The 25492-nt window shown below is 39.8% G+C and overlaps 1 protein-coding gene across 1 annotated transcript; it reads right to left on the bottom strand.

Annotated features, from left to right (window-relative positions):
• Positions 1 to 11383: 11383 nt before the first annotated feature.
• On the bottom strand, positions 11384 to 24889 carry plpp2a (phospholipid phosphatase 2a). Its single transcript, XM_034111573.2, has 6 exons — positions 24593 to 24889; positions 15524 to 15675; positions 15157 to 15419; positions 14222 to 14279; positions 13144 to 13320; positions 11384 to 12172 (listed from the first exon to the last, which is right to left on the bottom strand). The coding sequence occupies exons 1-6, from the start codon at positions 24651 to 24653 to the stop codon at positions 12023 to 12025; spliced, it is 861 nt and encodes a 286-aa protein (XP_033967464.1). The 5' UTR covers positions 24654 to 24889; the 3' UTR covers positions 11384 to 12022.
• Between the last annotated feature and the right edge of the window lie 603 nt (positions 24890 to 25492).

Here is a 25492-nt window from a genome sequence, read left to right as displayed (position 1 = left end):
TCTTAAAGCACCTTTTGTATTGTCCTCACACCTCCCCCTGCTCCTGCCCCCCCCCCCCCCCCCCCCCTCGTGCTGGTCCACTCTTTAACGGACCAAGACAAACTTGAACAGGATCTAAACTTCAGAACCAGAGAGTCGTAAAAGACTTACGAGTACTGCACTTCTGTAAGTTAGACGAGCACTTCAGTTGATACTGAGACTGTATCAAGCACCTGTCTTTTCCTGTCTTGTTTAACTTGTGTGTGATTTTCAGGGGAACATCCTTCCCCCCTTTTTTTTATTTTTGCATTGTTTTAATGAAGAATGTGTCCGGGGTGAGTTTGCTAAAGCTCTGTAAGCAACTCAAACAAGCGTTCCCTCTGAAAACAGCGTATTAAATGAGATTTTCACAGTCAGAATTTGTCCTGGTAACCAACTTCTTGTTCCTGTTGCAAAATAACTCAAGCTGGATTTATATTAAGAGCATTTTCCCAAATCCATACTCCATGCATATTCTATAAAGTACTCTGGGCTGGAGTATACTGAATCTTTACTTAAATACAGCCCCTAATAAGACTTGACTGCCATGTTGGGTCGACTTAAATGGCGATGTTTGGGCTACACATAATGGTGCCATGCACATTATATACCAACATTTTATTAAGTTACCATTGCAACCACCCCACATTATAAAGATTAGGCCACACTGAAAAAAAAAATATATATATATGGTCCAACAATTGCTTCTCTATCAATGTCATTGATTATTTGAAGGAGTATCACCATGGTGCTATCAAAGGTTTTGTTGCTTTGGAGTTTCTATTACGAAGTGAAACAACCCGTAAGTATCTTAACTAGCATCCTTAAAAAGAGCTGCTCTAATTCTTTTATTGCTCAGAAAAGTTATTTCCTTTCCTTTCTAAACTTTTTGAAAAGAAAATGAAGCCCCACAATTCCTGGCATCAACTTTTAAAGCATTGCACGTTGATAACATCTACCATTCCTAATAATAACCCTACCGGTCCTTATTAAGTCTTTATAAGAACTCTTTCAAATACGGTCTTAAGATATATTTACTGATTTCTGTATCGTGCTGTTGATGGACTCTTATCCCCCATAATGCAATGCCAGAAGAAATGCGGAACGTTTGCCCACAGCTGGATACATGTAAGCTATTGGCAGAATTTGTTTGGGAAAATACATATTCATGTTAATTTCCAAATGCAGTGGTTGACCTACAATGGAGCACATTTTGTTTGTTTTTCGTAAGTATAAAACTATGACATATATTGATTTTCTTTGTGTACTAACTGTTAAACAGTCTAGTATTCACTGTCAGTAGTATGGAATTGGGACAGCTGAGGTTTTGAGGAATGGTAAGGTTCATATTTAGGGCAGCAGAGGGCAGCAGTGCTCTCTCATTGATCATCAGTACAATGGGGTAACATTCACAGGACCCCAGGTTCACTATGTTCGAGCTGTTATTCTCCTGTAATGCTTCCAGAGCTTTGACACTTCACCCCGTAACGTCTGAGGTCGGCTAGAACTTTTCTCCTGTATTTTATTTTGAAAGGCACTCAAGTTGTGGCTGTGTTCTTTATTTTTCTCCTTCCTGTCTGTGCTAGTGTTTGGGAGCTGATGATTTTCCCTCCCTGGAGATTCGACCTTAATATATGGAGTGCGAGAACACATCAGTTGCACTCCCTATGTTGACGTCAGTCTCTGTAGAAAACCTCCTTTGGCAAAACTTAGACATATGAATGGTATGTGTGTTTGTTTTTGCTGTGAAGGGCCAATTTGTATACATATGAATATATCAATATACATATTTTTTAAAGCATTTTTGTATGTTTCAAAGCTGCTTTTTAACGTGTGTGTATCATGGAAGACTTTGGTGTTGTATGTGTGCATTACAAGCCTACAGTTAAAGAGAGGCACAATGTTGTATACCATGTCGTTCTTCCTCCCCCATTCTCTCAGTAGGCAGTAACACTTAACATTGTTTTCTAGGTTTGTAAATGTATCTCTTTTTCTTTTCTGCAAACGAAAAAACGGTTTAATGTGTTTATGAACACGGTCTCACTTTAAGATACTTGGGGCAACAAAAAAATACAAAGATGTAAACAAGCAACTGTGTACTCTAATGAGAATGAATCAACCTTTTAGCAGTAAGGAAGCTTCTCTGGTGCCTTACAAATAAAAGATGTGATTGAGAGTGGTCCTTTGTCTCTGGTCGGTGTCCTTCAGAAGAAGTCTGAAGGACAAAAAGGAAATATTAAAGAACATCCAAATTATTTTAATGACTCATTGAGGCTTACTCATGAAATGTAGCTCTTGAGAAACTGATAAACTGTTATTTGATAGTCAACTCCTCTGCAACTAGATGATATACATTGAGTGTATCCATTTTGAGGTGATGTATGTACGATCCCATGACAGAGGGTAAGGAAGAACACACAACCTCTGTTCGCAAGGGAAATTAAAAAAGGGATTCAATTTTTTTAAAAAATGTGAAAAACTAAAACGGCAGATACATTTTTTTCTAGAAACAGAACTGTAGATTAACAGTGTGTCAAAAATAATAGAAAACATCTAGAAATGATTTACTGGATATTCATATTTATGAACTATAAATGTTACTTTATAGCAATACAAACTCACTATTTTGATATTCGCTTACTATTCTGTGTTTGGTTATTCAAGTCTAAGGAATGCACGCTTACGCACAGTCAGTCACCCACAAAGCGTACACACCTATGGTACACACACTAAACACACTCATGTCCACTTGCTGTCCTGAAGCACACTAAGAAAACATTATAAAGCGTTTTTTAAGGACTAAGCAGGAAGTATCTCAGTTGACAGATAAACATGTCAGTTCCCTCTGGTGGACAAAGCTTTTAACAGTGATATTGTTATTTAAAATAAGTATTTTATTGTTTTTTCTTTTATTGGTGTAGCATCAGCAAGTCGTGTTGGTGATCCAGTGTAACCGTGGTTTCTTTCTCATTGATGTGACCATTGTGTTGAGTTGGAGGCGGATAACTCCAAAGGTGATTACAACTCCAACTGTCTACACGACTAAATGGAAGTAGAGGTATAAACTGACCCTTCTGAAGCAGATCTTGGCATGGTTTTGAAATAATAATCTCTGAGAAGATAAACTTACAATTTAAAATATATATTCACAGCACTCTGATCTAGCAAGTGTGTTAACTTGGAAGCAATTAAAGTGAAAACACCTCTGACGTGGCCCAGCAGCCCCATTCCTTCCTGCGCCTCTGAGGAATCCCACAGCCCTCGGCTGCAGGTCCAGACACGAACCCTGCGTCAGGTGTTATGTACACTTATTTTCAACAAGAACACAGCAGAAAAGACTAAACACAAAAACCTTCCCTTGCTCACCACAAAGACTCTTTTGAAATGTCTTTTTTCTTGTAGTTGAAGTAAGCACTCGTAGACGTCATGCTGGCTAACATTTATGGCAAAGAATTACATAAAACATCCGACAGGCTGATGTAAAGAAATATTTGTATGTATTCAGGTTAGTAAACTATCAAGATGCTTAAAAAGGGAAAATGATTTGGGTGAGAAAACTGTGAACTGTGTTTGGAGCCTGGGAACATTTGGTTTTGTGAGGACAAAGGAAGAGGGGGAAGGTGTGGAGTTGACATACAGTCATCTCAGATCCCTGTGATAAGGAAGCTGAGCCACTGGGATTGGGGACTTAAGATGTGGGGTGTTGATGATAATTTGGGCAGCCAATCACTGGTCTGGAAGGGAGGCGCAGATAACTCCTCCTTGGGTCAGCGAGTGATATAGACAGAAACCCCGCTGTGTTCGGTCTCTTTCTTCTCTGACTGGCTGGCTGGCTGGCTGGCTGGCTGGCTCACGTGAGTATCAGGTAAATGTGGGATCCCACAGAACTGTATGTAATTTGTACTGTATTGATTGTACTTGATTGTATTGCATTGTATATTACCATTAAAGTGGATTATTGTTAAACGGTTACTTGTAGGTTCTGGGTTTCCTTCCTGTAAGATAATGGCTCGTGTAGGGACGCGAGGAGATTTGGAAATGCGGCCTAATTAACATTTATATCTCCTAACAAATGGTGACTCGACGCTGAATAAACATGAGCTGTGGAAGGATTCAGAGGACCACACTGGGTCGGGAACAAGCACTTTTAGACGCCTCGGACAATAGCAGGGCCCTGTGGGATTGTCTGTAGGCGTTTCAGAGTGTTTTTGAAGTTTGAATGGAGTATACAATGCATCTTTTTTACCATGTTAGGAAAGTTATATATAACACGTGAACGTTGATCGCCAGGTATAGAGAGTCCTGCGTAACGAGAAATTAGAGCAGTTTAGCGTGGATCTTCAGGTAGTTTAGTCCTGAAGTGGCGTAGGAGCGGTGCAGTTCGTGGGATGTGCGGTGTGAGTCCCACACGGCGAAACCTGGATGATCGATATTTCTGATCGGTCCGCCGTTTATAACTGGGGGTAAAATAAGAGTCCAAGACCAAATAAGCGAAAGTGTCAGCGGACTTTTATCTGTTAAATCCTTGGGAGAGAGCGCTAACGTCACCTACATTGTGACGAGACCGGCTCCCGTTTCCCTTGTCTGTAAAAATTAATTTGAAAGGCTGACGTAAACATAACGTTGATCGCAAGGTAGGCAGAGAGTCCTGCGTGGCGACATATGAAGCACGTTATCAAGCCGGACAAAATGTAAGGGGAATAAATCTGTGTGATTTTTACCTAAATAACCTGTATGAGCATTGTCTATGGATATCAGACATTGAGTCAGAAGAGTGAAGCTCATTTGTGCTCTGCTGCTGCCATCTAGTGGCTGAAAGGGGGGGAAGCACGTTAATTAAGTCAGATAAATAAAAGCGAAGTCAATATATTGCGTATATTTAACTAAATGAGCTGTCTGTGGGTTGTCATTGTTGATTAGTACAGACCTTGTTTTATGTTGGTAAATGTAATGATACAAAAGCAAGCTATTCATCACAATTGTATTTTTAGGTTATGAATAAAACAAAAAGTACTAGCTTATGCCCGCTTCGGTTTTCAATGTTCGCCATCACGTTAAAACAGGATTGGTGGCATTTTCAGTTCATTGCTTGCTTCCACACGCCTTCCCCCTCCTTGTCTCTTTCACGACTATAGTTAATGCATTAGAACGATTGTCAGCTTGCCGTGTTTCTAGGAACACGGCTGTTCCGGAACGGCCTTTCAAAATAAAAGCCAAAGGCCGCTGTTCGCCAGAGATGCCTTCACAATAAAACAGTAATTACCTTAACAATATATTTAACTTATATTGCGTCTTTAAATATTGATTTGAATTCATTACAGATCTAACCTGCTTGTAACACCACTTTGATCAAAATAATAGGATAAGCAAGTGGTTAAAGGGGGTTTCCTGTCTTGCTCATTTTATTTAGAACTGAAGTAAGGGAGAATAGTGTTTTATGAGTCATTCCTCATGGTTTATAAAGATAAATCATCAGTTTGTCTGGACTTTGATATAGAGATAGGATCATGGTGGAGAAGGAAGACCTTTTTTGGTTTCAAATTAAAGTAGAGTTTAAGGATGAAGTAAGCAGGACTTCAACTGGCCAAAAGACATTTTAAAGTTTAATATTCTTGGTTAGCAAACAAGACATCTGATTATTATGTCACACATGATAATCTTGCTATAGAAACTAGCTTAAAATATTGGAGAAAATATGTAGATGTTCTTTCGTGGTGTGTGGAATATGTGATGCTGGAAACATGTACGTTTTTCAATGTATAGGAGAAAATGTTTTCCTGAAAGAGTTATGTTGGGTACATATGTAGCAATGGATGAAACAATTTTTAGAGTGAGTTTTTGTAATATCATTTGTAGACATCAATTAGGTTGTTTAGATGGCATTTAACAATTAAGACAGATAGTATGATTACAAAGAGTCAGAGTGGAAAGGGTTGGATTTATTTAACCTCAGTGTGCTAGATTTTTTATAGGTAATGCGTCCCGAGACCTGGACTCCCCTCTGAGTTAGAAAAGGCTTCGATCCCGACCCTCCAAGCAGACAAAAGACCTAACCCAACAGGAAACTCCTCCTTCTCCATCGAACAGACAGAGAACCAGAGCTGAAACGACAACAACAAGACTGCAGCCAGAACTATCTCCACCTGTGGCATCCAGAACCAGACAGCATGCTGACGGGCAGAAATCTACGCTCATCAGTCCCTCAGACAGGACCATGAAGTTCCAAGCTGAGCACAAGAGCAAAGTGTGGGAGATGAGAGCAGAATCTGCCCCCCATAAAAACAGCAGAGAGACTGTAAAGGAGGGGATGAAATGCAAAGCAGTGCAAGATGGGGCATGCAGAGGTAACTGGGCCAATGGCTGACAGCGGATGAAGTTACAGCTGATGGACTGAAGAGAACACAGAATCAGAGGAGTTGGCATGGTCGATTAGAAGTGAGGAGGCCGGGGTCACGGCTTGAGAAAACCAGAGGAGGAGAAAAGGAAAACGGGAATGAGTGAGTTTACACATAAACACACTTATTCACAAAACGCACATTTAAAGCATAAATACGTAAAGACAGAAAGATTTATTAAAATAAAAATAGCAGTAGACTATTAGGGTAAAATGAGAACACACTGAGGGTTCAGAGTACAACCATACTCTTCAATCTTTTCGTCAGGTTAACAAAATATTCTTTGACATTTTTTATTCACGTGTGAATAAAGTAGTGGGATAGTTTTAGGAACCACTCTATAAGACAAATCTTTATCTGTATGGATAATGTTAAAGGGAGAGCTGGTGCCAAGCCAGATATAGTATTCCAATCTAAATAATTGATTTCACCATTGTAGCATAGTTATTACCATAGGAAATATGAAATGACTTCTGTTTTTAAATCCTTGATAAAGGAGGGAGGAATGGTTGCATGTTCGGACATCCAGGGTTCCACACACTGCTAAAGAGTTTAACATTGGTTTTTAGGTGGACCAGAATTGATGACATGTGGTTGTTATACCATTGTTATCGTGAACAAAACATAAATAAGGACATAGTATCTGCTTGAAGATGAATGGATTTCATATCCTAGAGGGGATTAGTTATTGTGAAGACTCCACAAGGTATCTACTAATGTATTGTAAAGAACTTGAATTGACTTGATAAATAAGTGAAGATAAGAAGATGTATGGACCATAAATTAGTCAATTGGTAAATAAAAATAGCGGAAAAGAGGGGAACTATTAAAGGGAAGTGAAAAATCAGTCTAATACACACTGATACAAAAAAAAGGGGGGGGGCATGAAGGAAGTATGCACTGGATTTTTTATTCGTGTGTGAATTTGGTAGTGTTTTAATTTGTTACAGTATTGATCAGTTCAAAGGGAGAGTTTTAGTAACAGCTCTATAAGATCAGATAAATATTTATTTATATAGGTCATGTTGAAGGGAAAGCTGGTTCTAAACAAAATATAGTATTTCAATTTGAGGTACTGGTTTCATGTTCAGACACCCAGAGTTCCACGCACTGTGAAAGAGGGTAACATTGTTCTTTAAGTGCACCAGAATTGAAGATAAATTGATAGAATGAGTTATGGAATAAATAGCAGAGCTTTACAGATCCTAGTAATGTTTTGACACAAGATAGTGAGGTACACATGTTTCTGAAATAGATCTATTAGTCATTTTAATACTAATTAGGTGTAAATGAATTGCAGTAATAGTAATAGTACAATAAGGAAGTGACATTTTTTTGGCTAGACACTTTTCAGGGAATGTGGGAAACAACAAGGAGGGGTTGGAGATATCTTGAACATTATAGTTGTAATTGTGAATTAATAAATGATGGCGCTCCATATATACAGATTTGTATAGACGGAGGATGCTGGCCTGTGCTGGAACATCAAAGTCTCTGCAGAGCACAACACATGGCCAAAAAGACTGAGACCAACTGACCGACAGGGTAACTTGGGAAGGCACTGTCAATGACTGACTCTGAGGTGTACCTGACCAAACCTGACTTTACAACCTGACAGTGTGAGTGTGAGTGTGTGTATGTCTGCACCTGATCAGTGCAACTGCATGATTTGAAACGATGACTAATCAAGCATGTTTTGGACTAACACATTATTTTTGTGTGATAATAATGTGTGAAATGAGAGCTTTCCTAACATTGCACAAAAGGGGAAACCGTATCTAATCTGGTTGATGATGTTTCACTCCCACAGGAGGTGGCTGTTTGCAGAATGTGAAACTCAAACTAGGAAATTTGGAATTCTGTTTCTTTTAGGACTGAATGATGGAGAGAAACACTCTCAAGTGTTTACTGGGAAAAATGTTTGGTATTGTCTTATAATCCATTATGACCTGAAGGTTTTCTTCCCATACAGGTTTTTGTTTACACATGAGAGAATGTGTAAAAAAGGGGGAGTGTAAACTTTACAATGTACATTTTTCATTTAGGGACTGAAAGGAACCTGCTGCCCAACTCCATTGTTCAATCTGACCATTGATTGACAGTTTTAGAATTGACCTGCTCCATATTTGGGGATAACACACTGTTTGGTGAATGTTGACATGTCTCTAATATTGATTGAGTTATAGCAGGTAGCACAGGTAGAGAATCAGTGGCCAAGGGGCTACCAGAGAGATGTAAGTCCAGAATGGAATACTGGAGAGGCTGACCGGTGAGTAATGTGTCAACTAATGTTTCAACAGGTATTAAAGTAACGGAGGTTTGAAATGTAGAAAGAACATATTTACAGTTAAGCTAAAACATAGTAATGTAATGAGACACAATGTGATTTGGACAACATCATGTAACTAGTCTGGTAAAGAAGTAAAAGCCATAGACTTGATTGTTTAGGTCATTATGGGGATATACATTTCATCTACATTTAGAAAGACATTTGATGACAATTGGTGGGAATTCTGTATTCATTTTTTCAGTGGGATAATATCTAAGCACTGACGGGTAGAAGCAGTATCACCAGGAAGCCATTCACTTTGTTAGCATTGTGATTTTGGTTGTTTTTGAATCCATAAGATCAGTGTGTTTCTTTACCAGAAACATTAACAGTTCAAATCATATTTTTAGATTTTTAATGGGATCTCAGGGATTTCATTTAAAAATAAATACAGATGCTTGTCAGAAATTCAGAGCTATTGAAATATGTTATTTTAATTTACCTAAAGATGTTGGGGTTCTTATTTAGTGGGCACAGTCCAAGATTCTGAAGCAGCACAATTAATTTAGAAAACCTGTGCACACACGTCTGTTGTTTTAAGACACCCCACCAACAGGCTCCAAGTTGCCACGCACTGGTGGGTTAAACAGCCGAGGGCCCCAGAGCCCGGAGCGTAGGCTTGAGGGATTTGTATCAGATTTCTCCACACAGGTTGCGGACGCCGAAAGAGGGACCCGAGACGCAGGAGGCTGACTGTCAACCCCAGGCTCTCCGGCCCCGACCGAGTGACCCAGAGGACATCCCGCGCCGTCCGCCTACAAGGAAAGGGGGACAACTGGTACCACTGTGCGGAGCCAGTGTGCGGCGGGGGAAAACACCTGCGAGGACCCTAGACGACATCAGGACGGATCGGGCTCTCATCATGGAGGTCGACTGGGAGGCATCATCATCGGACCGGAGAAGGAAGATCGGGAGGACATCTATTCAGCATCGACTCGGAAGCCGCCATCAGCAAGCCGGAGGAGAAGGAAGACATCTCGCCGCCGTCAGCGGATCAAAGGGGACAAAGACACGGCAAGACAGGATGGCACAGGGGACTCCACTCTCCGCTGAAACAGGAGTGTGGGTTAAGTGCAACAAGACGGTGTATGGAGCCAGCCAGGCCTGCCAAGCTATGGGCAGCCTCTACCATGACAGCTGCTTCACCTGCAGCGCCTGTAGTCGAAGGCTGAGAGGGAAGGCGTTCTACTATGACGCAGGAAGGGTTTTCTGTGAAGAGGACTTTCTGTACTCTGGGTTCCAGCAGTCTGCAGACAAGTGCAACGCAGGTGGACATCTAATCATGGACATGCAGGCCCTGGGGAAGTCTTACCGCCCCGGTTGCTTCCGCTGCGTCATCTGCAACGAGAGCCTGGACGGAGTGCCCTTCACTGTGGACACTGAGAATAAAAAGTATGGAGACTCAGCAGACAAGGATGCAGTTTTTTGCAAGTGCCTTGTGTAAATTGCACTCTCTTTTTTAAGAGTGCAAAAGAGGGAATTGTAAAGAAATATTTGTATGTATTCAGGTTAGTAAACTATCAAGATGCTTAAAAAGGGAAAATGATTTGGGTGAGAAAACTGTGAACTGTGTTTGGAGCCTGGGAACATTTGGTTTTGTGAGGACAAAGGAAGAGGGGGAAGGTGTGGAGTTGACATACAGTCATCTCAGATCCCTGTGATAAGGAAGCTGAGCCACTGGGATTGGGGACTTAAGATGTGGGGTGTTGATAATTTGGGCAGCCAATCACTGGTCTGGAAGGGAGGCGCAGATAACTCCTCCTTGGGTCAGCGAGGGATATAGACAGAAACCCCGCTGTGTTCGGTCTCTTTCTTCTCTGACTGGCTGGCTGGCTGGCTGGCTGGCTCACGTGAGTATCAGGTAAATGTGGGATCCCACAGAACTGTATGTAATTTGTACTGTATTGATTGTACTTGATTGTATTGCATTGTATATTACCATTAAAGTGGATTATTGTTAAACGGTTACTTGTAGGTTCTGGGTTTCCTTCCTGTAAGATAATGGCTCGTGTAGGGACGCGAGGAGATTTGGAAATGCGGCCTAATTAACATTTATATCTCCTAACACTGAAGAAAATAAATGATTACATTATGTTTTTTTTTTACTTTTTAACTTTTTATTTTAGTTTGTTTATCAACAGCCAGACAGACAACTCAAAAGCAGTTGGCAAACAAGTTAGGATGACAGTGTGATTTGAGTCCGACAGGATAACAAAAAACAAAGTCAGAATCTAAAGGCTCTGAGTCTAAGTCCATTATTAATACCATAATGCAATTTAGAGATCAAATAATGTGTATAAATGGAACAAAGAGACCAAATATATCAAATAAAATAAAAACATAGCACTTGTTGGTCAGTCAGCCGCCCGCTAATCACAGTTTAACATTATGTTTAATAGGTTACACATCTTATATAAATGTAAGGAAGATGTCCAGTTTCACTTGAAATTGTGGTTGTATTGAGGTTCAAGAGAACTGGAGAAAATATGGTTTATCAGATGAGTATTCCCGAGTAACGTCTTCATTTGTTTTGTCTGTCCTTTTCCAATTATTTACGTGAAGTTAGTCTCTATAAAGAAAATAAATCAAGTTGCCAGCTCTAAAAGTTGTTGTAACGTCACAGCAAAGCAGTGGTAAGCCATTCTTAAAAAGCTACACAGTTTATTAGATACAGTAGTGATACACATAATAAAAATGTTAGTAATACATAATCAGGCATTTAGTTAAAACAGTCCATTACACAGGCTTATCTTCTAAAAGACGGTACAAATATAGAGACAGGCAGATATAATCTAGCTCCAGTGTAGTTAAAATACAATTCTCATCTGACTGCAGTAAGCAACACAATGGAAAACAATGCCTCCAAGGTTTTTTTCTGAAGGACAGAAAAGTCTTCGACTGGTGCTTTTGAAATTGACAGATCTCTTTCGCAGTCTTTGCTCACTTTTCGGTTTAACTCACAGCATCAACTTCTAAAAACTCTCCTCATAAATGCAACACAGAATTAAAAACAACAATATATATCATTGCACACCGTCAAACAGAACAACACAATCAATCACATATCCACAGACGGTGGAGCTGCTGTTCCAACAGGTTTAGGGAATCGCTTGAGTTTTCAAAGCTGTAAAATAGTCGGGAAGCTGTCGCCGAGTGGAGCAAGTCTGGATTCCTGGCTAGTGGTTACTGCATTGTGGGTAAGTCACAGGTCCGTGGATAATGGAGCTGCTGTGGGAGAGGTTGAAGGCCCAGGTTAGTAAGAGGAGCTGCTGTGAGGGGCTCATACAGGTCCGGTGTAGTTGTAGTGGTTTCCGTGCTGAGGGTCGGGAGGCTGGGGGCTCGGTTTGCGCTCAAGATGTTCGATCTCCGCCGTGTCTGTGTGTGTGCAGGGGGGGGCGCGCTGCTTGAAGAAGTCGGACACATATCGGACCTGAAAGGACAGAAGAGGAATCAATGCCAGAGTATAGGATACCTTGGTTGGTGATTGGCTGATGGTTACACAAGCCAAAAAATCGTTATGACATCATAAAGTGGCCAAAATCTGATCAGCTCATTTTCAGACAGGTTTTTATAGAAATGGATCAGGACAAAAAGAGAGAGAGAATCTTTTTTCCGGAAACTTTCAGAGTCTCTTTACACAGAGGGGACACGCGTTGATGTAGAAGAGACATGAAAAATTGGATTTTGCATAATAGGTGACCTTTAAGTCTATCTTTGGTTGCATATTGTTGGGGGTTGCATAAAATGACATTTGATTTTAATAGAGTCCAATTTAAAACCAACACCCGAGTCTTCACCAACAGTTAAAGTATTTATTGTTTGCAGGTGTTTCTATTTTGTTTATAGATTAATACATGTTTTTTATAGTTTCAAGGTCTGCGTTTTACTACAAACGATGCTACATTAAGTTAACAAAACCTGTCCCACTTTACACAAAAGAAGCAAGAAATCAGCATTTGTACCTCTATATAGAGCGCAGGAAATGTGTGTGTAGCATTTCTTTAATATATTGCATACCAGTTATTCTCTTAAATGGAGTGCCTAGGCAATCTTTCGCAAATAATACAATGATGATGGCACTGGTAATTGATGGAAGTTGATGCATATATTTTTCATAAACTTGTACACCATTTCGGTTTTTCCCATTGTGTATTTAAAATCGGAAATCGATAATACTTTGTTGTGATTATGCTGCAACTTTCTGTGAGTAAACTAGAAACTTTTGGATGCTTTGAGTTTACCAAAATAAGCCATGACATTTTGAGTTTTCTGACCATACAATGTAATTCACTATAATCAAATAAACATCCTGCACATTGGGGGGCTTTAAAACAACTGCAACCATTTTGTATTTTAAAATCTGTCTTTCAGTCCGTCACAGAGACATGTTGTTGTACTCACAGTGAGCACGGCGATGAGGGCTCCCTGCAGCAGCCCCACCAGAACGTCACTCCAGTGATGTTTGAAGTCAGACACGCGCGTGTATCCGACGTAGAAAGAGAACAGCAGCAGGAAGAACTGGATTGTGGGTCGAACGAGGCGTGTCCACTTCCCCTGCATCCGGGCCTGGACGTAGAGCTGCACACACAAAGAAAATATCGTTTAAAAGGTGGCTTATGTCTATAATTAAAAAATACACCAAAAAATATATTTTAAGAAGTACAACTTCAAAAATATTAAATGTACCTATTTGACCTACAACACTAACACATGTTTTTGTGACACTATAGTAAAACCATTTTTAAACTTGTGTGTTCTTATATACACACAATACAATTACTTTTTTTTTTTTTTTTAAACACAAGTTTCTTCAAACCATTATACATGATTTTTTTTATTTGACATCCTATACTATGACTTTTTTTGTTTTCATGACATTAGCATGGCTCTTTTGTTTTTGACAAACTATTTATTTGGACTTTTTAAGACATGCTATACTATGACCTTTAATAAACATTAAGAAACGTTTATTTACATTTTTTTATTTTCAATGACATACTTACTATGACGCTTTTTTTGTTACATGCTATGACTTATATATTTTTATTAATGTATATATTTTTAGACATACTATACAATGACTTTTTATGGCACAAAAACTATACCATAACATTTTTATGATTTGTTTTTGTGAAAAAAGGTTAAAAGGTATTTCATACACTGAAAATGTGCTCTTCTCCTACTTATGAGAATGTTATGTTATGTTTTGTTTTCCCCCGTTAGCCAGCCTCCATAGGGAGGTCAGAGGTCAGCTACAGAACAGTGCCGTATATAAAATGCCCTCCAGTCACTCCCTCATAAACCCTAACAGGGATTAAACTGTTGAATCCGTCATCTTCCGGCCCTTGTACAGTGTTGTCATTAAACAAAGGTGTTGACCCCCCCCTCCTGTTTTGAGTCACTTGTGTGTTTCTGGTAAAACAGACATTTCACAGATAGCGACAGAGAGTCTCACAAACAATGACAAAGACACACTCACCGACAGGAAGAGCATGCAGTACATCCCGAAGGACGAGTGGCCGGAGTAGAACGACAACCTGAGGAACAAAACAGAAACAACTCATGAACACAATTCACCTGTTTTTTCAGTGATTTTTATAAAATTGCTTTGAGTATTCAAGTACTATGTATTAGTATTTTGAGGTGTACATGTCTTTTTCAAACAACACAAGCTCGTATAATAAATGTAATGTGCGATTTGCATATATCAATATCCTTTGTCCTTAACACCATAAAAATAAACGTATCATTTTATTGCATGGCTAATGTCTACATCATATTATACCACCCTGCCAAAAGCAAAGTGTTAAGACAATATTTGTGTATGGGTTGAAAGCCTTCATTTGTTTTGGTTACTGTTTTTCATCAATATATTATGAGTCTCGGATATATACAAAACATGTTTCTGAAGTGTTTGGCTCGAAACACCAAACAGATCTTTGCAGCATTACCCATAATCCCCTCTGTTTCAGCCCCGTTTCAAAAGTGCTGATTCTCTGTCTGTTACTTTAGATGAGAATAAGGAGCCCCTCCCCACGCCCCTCTGAGAGACATTTGGTGACAAAGAACAGAATGGTGCTCTAGGAGGAGATTCAGGTGATAAGGTGGGTGGGGGGGGGGGGGGGGGGGGGTTACCTTGGTTGCTGATTGGCTAATGGTTACACAAGCCAAACAAATCGTTATGACGACATCATAAAGTGGCCAAAATCTGATCAGCTCATTTTCAGACAGGTGTTTATACAAATGGATCAGGACAAAAAGTGAGTGAATATGTTTTCCTGAAACTTTCAGAATCTCTTTACACAGAGGGGACACATGTTGATGTATAAGAGGCATGAAAGTCGATTTTGCATAATAGGTGACCCCTTTAAACTATATCAAACTTCTCTCCATAATAAAGGTGTATATGGTCACCTGGACTCAGTCACATTGCGATGGTAGCCGGTGCAGTTGATCTGCAGCATGTAGCCGTTACAGCTGACCGGGGCGCACACAGACAGGAAGTTCGGACGAGGGCGACCTATAATGAACTTGGCCATGTCGGTCAGTGATTGGCTGACGGATGCTCCAAACAGGAAGGTGCCGACCACCTTGTAAAGAGCTGACAGGTACTGGTTGAACTGGGAGTTTGAGTGCAGGCGCTTTGTGTGCACAAGGTAGGCCTCTCCAGTGGTGATCTGTGCAGAGAAAAGAGACAACATTTAAGTTTTTCACTTAAATTAGGGAAACATTTGAGGTCAAATGTGTTTATATTACTGTTTAACAAAACTTTGGGACTAACTATAACGATGGAGCAGGTGATGGTGACGGCCGCCATGGCTCCATGGGAGATTGTGTCTTTCCTGTACGGATAGCTGATGCTCTTATCATCGCAGTAGATTCCTCTTTGGTATGGAGTGAACCTCAGCGTCAGGATGGCTGAGGGAAGAGCCGCTGCAGGAAGAAAAGACAACTTCAATATAAGGATGAAATCCACTCGACTGCTAAAGAAAAAGGACATTCAAATTATACAATGACCACATCAAACTGTCTTAATGTTGAAGTACAGGGCATCAGAGAGCATGGACATTCACCAAAGCAGTTTTTTTTTTTCACAGACAATCATGGTATGTGTGATGACTAGTTAAAATGTACAAACAAGTGGATCACAAGCATAACATGACAGATGATTTAAAGAAAAATATTTCAAGTGAAAAGCCCTGGTGCTAACACAGAAACGATTTCAATCATGCAAATAACTTTAATAACAAATATTCAAATAAGCTATAGTATGCCATCATATTCATCCATCCATCAAATTGGCAAAAAGTCAGTTTATAGTATGCTTAACAAATAATTACAAATGCCATGCTTTAGCATGTCATGAAAAGTGTCATACACACTTCATAAAGAAAGTCATTGTAAATTATGCGAGTACACTTGAGCTTTTCAAATGATGTCCCATGATGATTAAAAAAAAACTTTCAGAGACCTTGATGCTTCAATCTTTGAGAGCCACTGTGTATCACTATGTTGACGAGTGAGCTCAGGAAACAGCTAAAAACACACCGATAGATTAATCCTTCAGCTTTGGGCAGAAGGTCCCACTCTGCCAAGTCCATTAATTTGTCATCTCTTGAGCTCAGTGGCAACAACTTCACCTCTACGGGCCGCGGTCACTCTTCGGAGTGTCACCATGGAAACACGGGGAGAGGAAAGCCATGACCTTTGACAGTGACACTGGGGCACCGTTTACACAACGCTGGGCCTGGGAGCTGAGGAGTGGACCGGGACACACACACTCATACAAAGAGCACCATATGCTCACTGACAGATACAAATGGGGTCTATAAAAGAAGTGCATGTTTTTAATAGTCTGAACTAACAAATAGTGTGTGTACCCTTGTTAAATGTTCTTGTTTTTCTGCAAGTGTAAACAAAAGACTGAGTTTAATGATGCACAACAGAAGCAGAAACACATAAAGCTGTCTCTTAAATCTGAGCAGGAACAATAGTGGAATCTACAGGATCGATGTCAGGAACCTCTTTTCCTGTTTTTAAAGAGCCTGTCACTGAACTGCTGCAGTTAATGAGAGCGAGGATTGTTTGTTTTTGCAAGCAGGAGTTTTACTGTATATTCACCGGGCAATGCCATAAGAGTGGCTCTCCGAAAACACAGAGCTTCCTTCCTCCAGTGTGTGGCAGGCAGGATTAAATGAGACGCCATGAAGACACAAACATAGAAAAGAAAACATGTTCACGACGGGTGGGTTTGGGAAGGTAATTCCAACATGATGTCATGAGTCCAAATGTGGATTAAGTCTGGGGTCCGACACACTGTGGCAGCCTGTCAGCTGGGAACATTCACAGTGTTTTCTGATGTCTACCTGCTGCTTCACACAAGAATATTAAAGTGGCAAATTAAGTTCTTGTATTGCTTTAACTCATAATTTCAAAGTAAATTGCTGAATTAGTTATAAACCCTGCTTTCTGCCATTGGGTAAATCTCCTGGGAAAGCCAATGCTCGATTTATGGCACAAAGGAAGTACGTCAACCAGCGAGGTGGAACAATTGAAGTTTCTGTGGAAAACAAAATGTGTGTCCTGTCCAGTGTTGCCAACTATTTCCCAACAGCATGGAAAGCGATAGCTCCTATAGTCGCTAAAAGTTGAACAGATAATGTCATATGCTCAATTGCATATTGGGGATGACATTGTGCATTCATGTTCAGTAAAAGTTTGGCTAAGCATGTCCTAAAAGTGGCTAAATCTAAATGATTCAGTGGCCATAGTCCTGTGTTGTTGTTGGTTGCTAGGCTTTGATGAAAACAGAAAGTGATTTGGTTATCTTTGAGACATCTGCTCCAAGAATAAAACCACTTGGAAACACTTGAAGGGGGAAAGTTGTATATTACCAGTTTGATGTAAAACACTAAGTACTTAAAACCAAAGGAAGAAGTAAAACAATTGGACATCGGGAAAGAATCTAATAGCATACCCGTAAAAGTAAGAGTGAGAGCTTTCTTGCTTGAAGTTAAAATACACCAACACCTATGATATTGCTTTATTGGGTTTCCACTGACTGTCTCAGTATATAGTAGAATGCCCTTAGTTTAGATCACTACACACCGCTAAGGAACTGCCTAATATGTCATATTTGTTTTCTGAGTGACACTAATGGTATCTGATGACAAGCAGTTTCCTCATTGAAGATCAGTTATTTTCATGAAAGGCCCTTCCCTTGCTCTTTACATCTCGGAGTTCATTATTCCAGCAGGGCGAGCACGCTCCCAGCTTCTCTTTGAAGTGAGGCCCACCATTGTTTATTCTGCAGGGTGCAAGGATAACATTTAGATAAGAGGCTGCTGCTTGTTTGACAAGTCTCTGGTGGCTAACTGCTGCCAGGGTGGGGATGTGAGAGGACAAAGTTGGGCAATGGCCTTACACACACACAGAGAGCAACCACCGCTGAGCTGATTCAACAACAGAATCAGTGAGGAAGTCAATTTCACTTCGTATCAAACATGCTCCAACAGCCTCTGGGAGCCGAGCTCATGGAGGGTATTATCCGACTGTATTTCGGATATCTGCTGTATTATTACAGAAGACCTGGTATGTTTTTATAGGCCTGTGCTGGGGGGCCTCCCCTCCTGGGGGCCAGGTCGAGCTGAGGGGGACCGTCAGGAGGTTAAATCCCCAAAATTACTCAATTACTACGCGATATCTTACTCGAAACTATGTGTACAGTTTATTATTGCTCAGTGGCCGAACTAAGAAGGATTAGGAACGGTTAACGTTCTGATAAACAATAGAACAAAACAGGCTGATTGTTTGACTGTAGAAGGGCTGCTGGCACCAACGAAGTGCAAAGTTGACTGGATGAATGTTATCCAAGATATCCCAATGACTGTCATACATTAAACGGGCCCTATCATGCTTTTTTGTGGGGGGGGGTTCCCTTACCTGTTGTGCGTTATACAGATTTCTGTGCATGTAAATGATCTCCCCCCCCCCCCCGACTCTTTTGTTTATCTCAGTAACATTATGACATTATGTCACACTTGTGCTTCTATTGGCCAGCGCTTCGACACATTATAAGTGATATGCTAAAGGCGGTACATATCTAAGCAGTTGAATAATCACAACAGAGCCGGCCAGCTAACCAATCAAAAAAGAGCTTTTTGAAAATTAAAGTATGGAAACATGTCACAGTAGACACACAATACAAATATGACCCTGAAATGAACATAATAGGGCCCCTTTAAAGACATTTTGATCTTGTAGAAGATATTCTCAATCTGTGTAAGATTTTGTTACATTCCTTGCATCTGTAATTTCCTTTGTTAACTGAATTGCAATTTTCAAAACCGTATGTCGAACCTCAAAGTGAATCTTTGACTGGATGACATTTGCTTGTTGAGAACTACTGAAAAAGAAAAATGTTTTGGGCACATCTAGTGCTTTTCCCAGCTTGTGTCATCCTACTCTGACATTTCACATGTAGCTGTTGAGTGTCTTCTCCTCGATGGACGTTTACAGCTGCAAGCAATGTAGAAATGAGTTCCAGCCTCTCTCTTTCTAAAGAGGCACGCATACACACACACACAGTTTGTCTTCACTAACAAAATGTCCATAGGGGAGATACAAAAGGAAGAAGGGAAAGTATTGTTTTACGGTTTCACAATCTCTTCTGGCAAGAGCAAACCCCCGATTCCACTTTGAGAAAATAAACATGATGGAATTTGGGATCAGACACAAGTACAACTTCCCCCTGACCCCAGCGGGAAGTGTTCCTGTTATTCAGCCCCCAAGATGGGTCTTCATCCTCATAACTCAAACATGATCGGAAACAGGTCACCATGTGGAAGGTGAGGATTTATTTGAGGTCAAATCTTAACAGACGGCTGTGAGTCTGCAGCTAGCGGGGATTCACAAGCAGTGTTTCACATCACACTGAGGTGCTCAGAAATCCAACATTTAACTATTTATTTTGTTTACTTTGCTGCTCATCGCTGTGGGGACTTTGTCGGTTCTGTCAATAATGGCTATCATTGTTATTCTTTTTTTACTGGGTTAACCTTTTACTCGATACAGTGAAGCTGTTGTTGGGAAGAAGGCGCATCATTTCCTGAGAGGCCGGGGATGTCCCTCGCTGACCTGGCAAAGTGAACTGTATGTCCAACTTTATAGACATTTCTTGTTCATATGTCATTGTCTTAGACCAAAAACATGTGATGTCCATTACAATGGAGACTGGGTCTGAACTCGGTTAAAGAGGACCCATTATGCTTTTTAGGGGTTTCCCTTTAATACTTTTGTGTTTGAATTGTTCTTCGGTACGAATGTATGGTCACACAAAGGAGCAGTTTATACATGTATTCATTTGTGCGGTTTACAGTTGGCATAAAAATCTCAGTGTCAAATGTTTTTTAAAGTTGTAATAAAATTGTTGGTGTGCATCCATATTCTGTCATTTTCCAAAATGTCCTGGTTCTTATTTTAAGATTTGCAGTTTAAGGGAAAAAAAAAATCTGTCTCTTTTGTCCCACACACACACACAAATTAAATTCCCTCTTTCTCCAGCTATTTCAGTTTGGTTGAATCAGACTATAAACGCAATAAAAAGATAGTTTCAGATTGAAAACAAATTAGGGGCTGGCATTGCGGCGATGTAGTGATGGTGATTAAAAACTAATCAGATCCGAAAGTTATTAAAACGCTAAAGCTCAAGGCAATGAAAGGAGTGTGTCTCCACACACACACACACACACACACACACACACACACACACACACACACACACACACACACACACACACACACACACACACACACACACACACACCACACACACACACACACACACACACACACACACACACACACACACACACACACACACACACACACACACACACACACACACACACACACACACACACACACACACACACACCACACACACACACACACACACACACACACACACACACACACACACACACACACACACACACACACACACACACACACACACACACACTCACACACACACTCACACAGGAACGTCAGGAACGTCAGGAAGCAAAAGTCAACACTTCCCACTTGACTTTGACACTTATTTGGCAGAAGCAGATACTTGTGGCAAAATGATAAATTGTCACATAAATAACAGCGGTTTTCGTAACAGCTCTGTTACGAAAACGTGTGTGGCTTTATTTATAACACTAAATAAAAACGGTTTCATTTCCTCACTGCTGATTCTCACCTGAACAACAACAATTGAAGGTCATTGGTGACCACAGAGTTGCAATACTTAACAGATCAACAGAAAATGTATGTGCACCATTTCTATTAATAAGTTATTCATTTTAATCATGTTAAACACTAGCTCTGTGATATTTGCCGTTTCATAGTATTTGTAATGCTGATTTGTTAAAACAAAACTATGGCACTATGGGAACTTGTTATGCCATGTTTCCTATTGCCTGGCTAGACAAACAATTATCCTAATAAATAATGTCTTTAATTTATGTGCAAAATAAAAAAGGTTAAAATCAAGCACCACATGTTATTTAACTACGATCCAATGGTAGGTTTGTAAAAGGTCGCACACTAATAACACGACTCGATATGAAACAACTCCATTTGAAACTATTTTTTGCCACTTTCAATTACATGTCATCATATAAGCAAGCAGTGTTTAACTGTCTAACCTCAAGTTGTCTCAACGTCTTAATGCTTAAAGAGATTCCCAAATTGGGATCAATAAAGTACCATCTTATCTTATATTATGCTCCCTTTTATACAAATGACAGTTAACTCTGATGTGGAAGTGAGTCGTGAAATCATCCAATTGTCTTGTGATTTGCAGAAATACTGCCATTTGCTTTTCAGTTGTAGTCGGTTGCTGACTTCCCATATCCCGGACTGGGTGTAGAGATCAAAACTGGGACAAAATGCGTTTTATGGCATATTATTGGCATCAATATTAGACTCTGGAACAGATCGAAGTACCTGAACCGAAATATAAATGAAAATAATATTGGAAACTATGAATCCAGTGACCTTGAGTTCATCACCAGCTAGTTTTTCTGACAGGCAGCCGGAAAGACAACAGCTCTTCAGTATTCCATCATGTAAAATCACCATTAAAACTGAGACCATCAGCATTAAACCAGTGTTAAAGTTCAGACTGCTTCTTCAGATAGATTTGTTCAGCTTTGTGGGAACAGAAAGTCTTTCTAAACAGAATAGTTGCGTTTAAAAAGAAACAGTTAGAGACAGTTAGCTTAGCACAAAGTCTACAAACAGGGTAAACAGTTCGCTTGTTGCTTTCTAAAAAGTTAGCAAAATCTGCTTACTAGCATCTATATAGATCCCTGAGTAACACTTCATATGTTTTGTGTTAATTTGGACAACGAACAAAGTGTATAAAGTAAAAACAAAACTTAGTTTGGGTGGGGGGGTTATGTTTTGGATTATGTTTTGCCAGGATAGCTGTCTGCAGCCTTAATGCTAGGCTAAGATAATCGACTGTTGGCTGTAGTCAGACCTGCATTACACAGACATGAGAAAGGGGTATCTGTGTCATGCCAAAGAAAGCAAATATACTTATTTTTGCCAAAATTAAAGTAATCTTAACATAAGAAAACACAAAATGATAAGATAAATGTTACACAAACTTTAGTAGCCTGGCTAGAGTTATTGCCTTTGAAAACGTGAAACAATGGAAGAACAGAGCAGTCTGTTCTGATAAAAGTACATGTATTTACTGCCTCGATAGAAATGTAACAAAATATGTTCTCTTTTGTGTATGTTCTCTTTTGTGTGTGTGTGTGTGTGTGTGTGTGTGTGTGTGCAGTGATAAAGAATAATGGCAGGATGGCTGTTTGACTGCAGAGGGGAAGAGGGAGAAATAACACACTAAACAGAATCAGTTACCATCTCAGCACATTCCTGCCATATCTATCACACCCACCCACCGTGTTTTCAAATGAGGGGGAATCACAATCATGATAAAAACATACATAAAGCAACAAGGGAGTAGAATGGCCCTACTAATAGATGCAACAGTTAAAAAAAAGGACATTTTAAACATGGTGTGTGATAAAGTGTTACGTTTTGTACAAGAAGCTTGTAAACCTAAAACACAAGCAGGCAAAGCATTAGCCTTGGTCTTGTGCAATAGCTAATCACTGTATTTGATTAAACACGTCTGTAAATCAAAGTTTCCTAGAGCCCCAGATATAAAATCAAACTTTTTTTCTTAAAACTAGAGTCTAAATTTAGACTTTTCAAAGAATAAGATGATCAAATATGTGTAATTTTTGCCTGCAAGTTGATGGTTGCCAGTTCATTTTCTTGCGATGGTTGCCAGTTCATTTTCTTTTCAAAGCTCTTATTTGGTCACATTACAAATCAAGTGTTTCCCTAAGATCATGTACTCATAATGAGGTATATCTTTCAAATAAAAAATAATCTTGAGTTCAGTAGTACTGATTTTCTTTTGATCGTTTCAACTGAAAGAAAGTCTACTGAATTGAATTTATAGGAAATATGACAAATGAAAATATATATATTTTCACGCCACATCTGAGACTGACCAAAATGATCCACTTATCATACTTTCACTTTATAAAGGCTGGTGACTAACTTACCTCAAAGAGTGACACACTTTCACATTACTGAAAAACCGCAATTGTGGGATGATTAATAAAGAGTGAGTCGAGGAAATTGTAGGAATGTTATTTTTGACAAACCGTTAATCACCACATCTATGATTTCACAACTATTACTTTAGATTGAACAATCACTTGCATTGGAGATTTGTGTCCTCACCAACTGGGAAAAACACAACTTGTTTTCTTAATTAAAGTAGCACATCATGTCTTATACAGCTCTACCTCGCACCAGCCAATCATTTCCTAAACCAAGCTCATCCCTTAAGCTTAAAACCCTCTAAATTGACCCAAGACAGTGGACTTGACGTTTGGATTTTGCACACACATGAAAATACACCTAGCGTTTCACAGCAGAGTGGTCATTATCATTCCTCCCTGTCAGTCAACAGATGGATCCACAAAAGTATTCATCGTTTGTAGCTGTCCTCACATGGTTTTAACTGCAGGCAAGTTCTATTTTAACCCCATATTTCACCTTCAAAAAACATCTAAAGGAAATCTGTAAAATAATAATCATATCTGATGCCCTTCCATATTTCATCATCTCAATTATAACCTCTGTCAGCCTCCAAGTGTCGGGATGTGAGCAGATGTGACACAAACAGCTGGAAGGTGTCATTTCTGTTAATGGTCTTTGTGTCTTCACCGGAGTCCAGAAACAAGTCACAACAAGCGCCACGGAAAGATAGGAAAGATAGGAACGATAGGAAAGATAGGAGAACATGTCCCATATGAACCCAAATGATTTCAGAGAACAAGTGACAGCCAGAAATCAACAGCCTCACTCACTGTTGGGAAACAATGTGTGGCTTGTTTGAAAAAGATAGAGATCAATGCCGAGTTACAACGTTTATTTATACTGCAATAACTGCCAAGTCACGAGTCTAATATGCATATTTTTGCCGAAAAGAAATTGTGCAAGTCACCTTTTATATAGATGTCAGCAGTTTCTTCATAAAACAATGAAGTGGATTGTTTGTCAAACATCTATAAATTGTGTTTGTGTTGGGCAATCCCATGCGTTATGCAATTGTTTCATAATCGTTTTTTTAAAGTATCGATTCATTGTTTTCTGATTTAACCCAATAAAGATCACATAGGCCTACTAACGCAGACCAGAGGAGCTGCACAGCCTGAAACTATAGTCATATGTTTTCAGCCATATTGTCCGGAGGGTAGTCACTCACCAACAAAGACACACAGAATATCCACCACGATCAGAATCAACTTCTTTCCTTGCTCTGTCATGTTTCCTCCGATGCCGCTGCACTTTCATAAATAAATCGCGTTTTTAAAACATAACAAAGTAGACGGCGGAGTTTTGATTTCAGAAACGCCTTAAGTTACTATGGAAAGCAGTGCTATGGGGACGAGTCGACCTGTTCTTCCGGCTCCTCTACCTGTGTGTCCGTCCGCTGCTTCAGGTGAGAGCAGAGGACGGGACTTGGAGCTGCGTGCCCTCGGTCCTGCCTTTTTACGCACAGGGGGCGTGTCTTTCCGTACAGACCAAGCTGCATTGAACTGTGCTGCTCACTAAGGATTTGACTTCCCGAAAGGTTGCCTGTGCACTGCAGGGAAAATCCCAACTTTCTCTCGACTTTCCCTTTCTCTGGTTTCGCTTCTGGATTTGGGTGAACAGATTCAGAAGGCAAACGAACCAAGTTTTTAAACTTTAGTGGGTAAACGCATTTAAAATACCATATGAAAATAATTTAATTGTAGATGTCCTACTAAAATTGCCAGATTGAAGAGTTTAAATTCCACTAGGGACAATACACATTTAAAGGTCACTCATTACTTGACTGATTTGGCTTTCAATGTTTTAATACAATTGGCAAATGTGTAGCTTTTCAGAGAGAAGAGAGATATAGCATGTATTCATGTCCATAATTATGGAGTAAGTAGAATGCTATATTAAGGCATAAGGTACTAAGAGGTCATCAGAAAGTCATAAAAACTAAGAAAAACTCATTTCAGATATTTTTCCTGAGATGTATTTCTTGCAGAAAATTGCTTCCATATTGGCTCAGTTGATATACTATGGCCATATAACAGTGGGTGGCTTATCTTAATATTGCATTCGATAA

Source organism: Pseudochaenichthys georgianus, chromosome 22 (genome assembly GCF_902827115.2).
Source record: "Pseudochaenichthys georgianus chromosome 22, fPseGeo1.2, whole genome shotgun sequence".
Lineage (NCBI taxonomy): Eukaryota > Metazoa > Chordata > Actinopteri > Perciformes > Channichthyidae > Pseudochaenichthys > Pseudochaenichthys georgianus.
The sequence above is the reverse complement of the archived record's forward strand: the minus strand, read 5'-3'. Positions and strand labels throughout refer to the sequence as shown.